Source organism: Penaeus monodon, chromosome 29, assembly GCF_015228065.2.
Source record: "Penaeus monodon isolate SGIC_2016 chromosome 29, NSTDA_Pmon_1, whole genome shotgun sequence".
Classification (NCBI taxonomy): Eukaryota; Metazoa; Arthropoda; class Malacostraca; order Decapoda; family Penaeidae; genus Penaeus; species Penaeus monodon.
Window position 1 is genome coordinate 25,838,734 of NC_051414.1, and position 777 is coordinate 25,839,510.

The 777-nt window shown below is 39.9% G+C and overlaps 1 protein-coding gene across 1 annotated transcript in view; it reads left to right on the top strand.

Annotated features, from left to right (window-relative positions):
* The window catches only part of LOC119592073 (neutral ceramidase-like), a gene marked incomplete in the record, with an annotated part of 12,827 nt that overhangs the window by 2,882 nt on the left and 9,168 nt on the right, over nucleotides 1–777 (top strand). The window contains 2 exon segments of the mRNA XM_037940885.1: nucleotides 10–219; nucleotides 435–542. Coding sequence (XP_037796813.1) covers nucleotides 10–219; nucleotides 435–542 — 318 coding nt within the window.

Consider the following 777-nt stretch of genomic DNA (forward strand, 5'->3'; position numbering starts at 1 on the left):
GCATCTCAGGGGAACTTCGTAGCGGCGTTCGCACAATCGAACTGCGGCGACGTGAGTCCGAACACGAAGGGCCCGCGGTGTATCGACACGGGTCTTCCCTGCGAGCTCTCCTCCTCCACGTGTAATGGCCGCGTCCAGAACTGCATCGCCTTCGGGCCCGGGAAGAATATGATGGACAGCACCAGAATCATCGGCGAAAACCAGTTCCAGAAGGCTTGGGTGAGAATTTTTTTCTCTCCTTATTTTTATTAGCATTGATTTATAATTATCTAAATGGCAGAGATTAATCTTGGGTTTGGTGTCTAGTACCTCAGTGGGTGTGATGTTTCATGGTCGATTAGACTTGAGAAAGAAATATGTTATTTGTATAGTAATCTGATGTGGAACCGGAATGGAAGAGTCATGTGTAATATTTTTTTTAAATATAATTTCAGGAACTGTACCATGATGCTGCCGCCGTTAAGATCTCGGGACCTGTTCAGTTCGCGCATCAGTTCGTTGACATGGCCAATTACTCGGTGCATTATGATGATGGATCTACGGTACTGCTGTCTTACTGTATTGGTTCTAACAAAGAAAGCAGCCTGAGCTTATTAAAAAAATTATTTCTACCTTTATAGAATATATTAAAAATATTGATTCTACTTTTATGAAATAAGTCAAAGCAATTTTGTTTCTACGTTTATAAAGTTTATTAGAACAGGTTTATTCTCTCATTTAGAAAATGTATTTATTAAATAGGTTTGTCTCTACCTTTATGAAATATATCAAACAGGT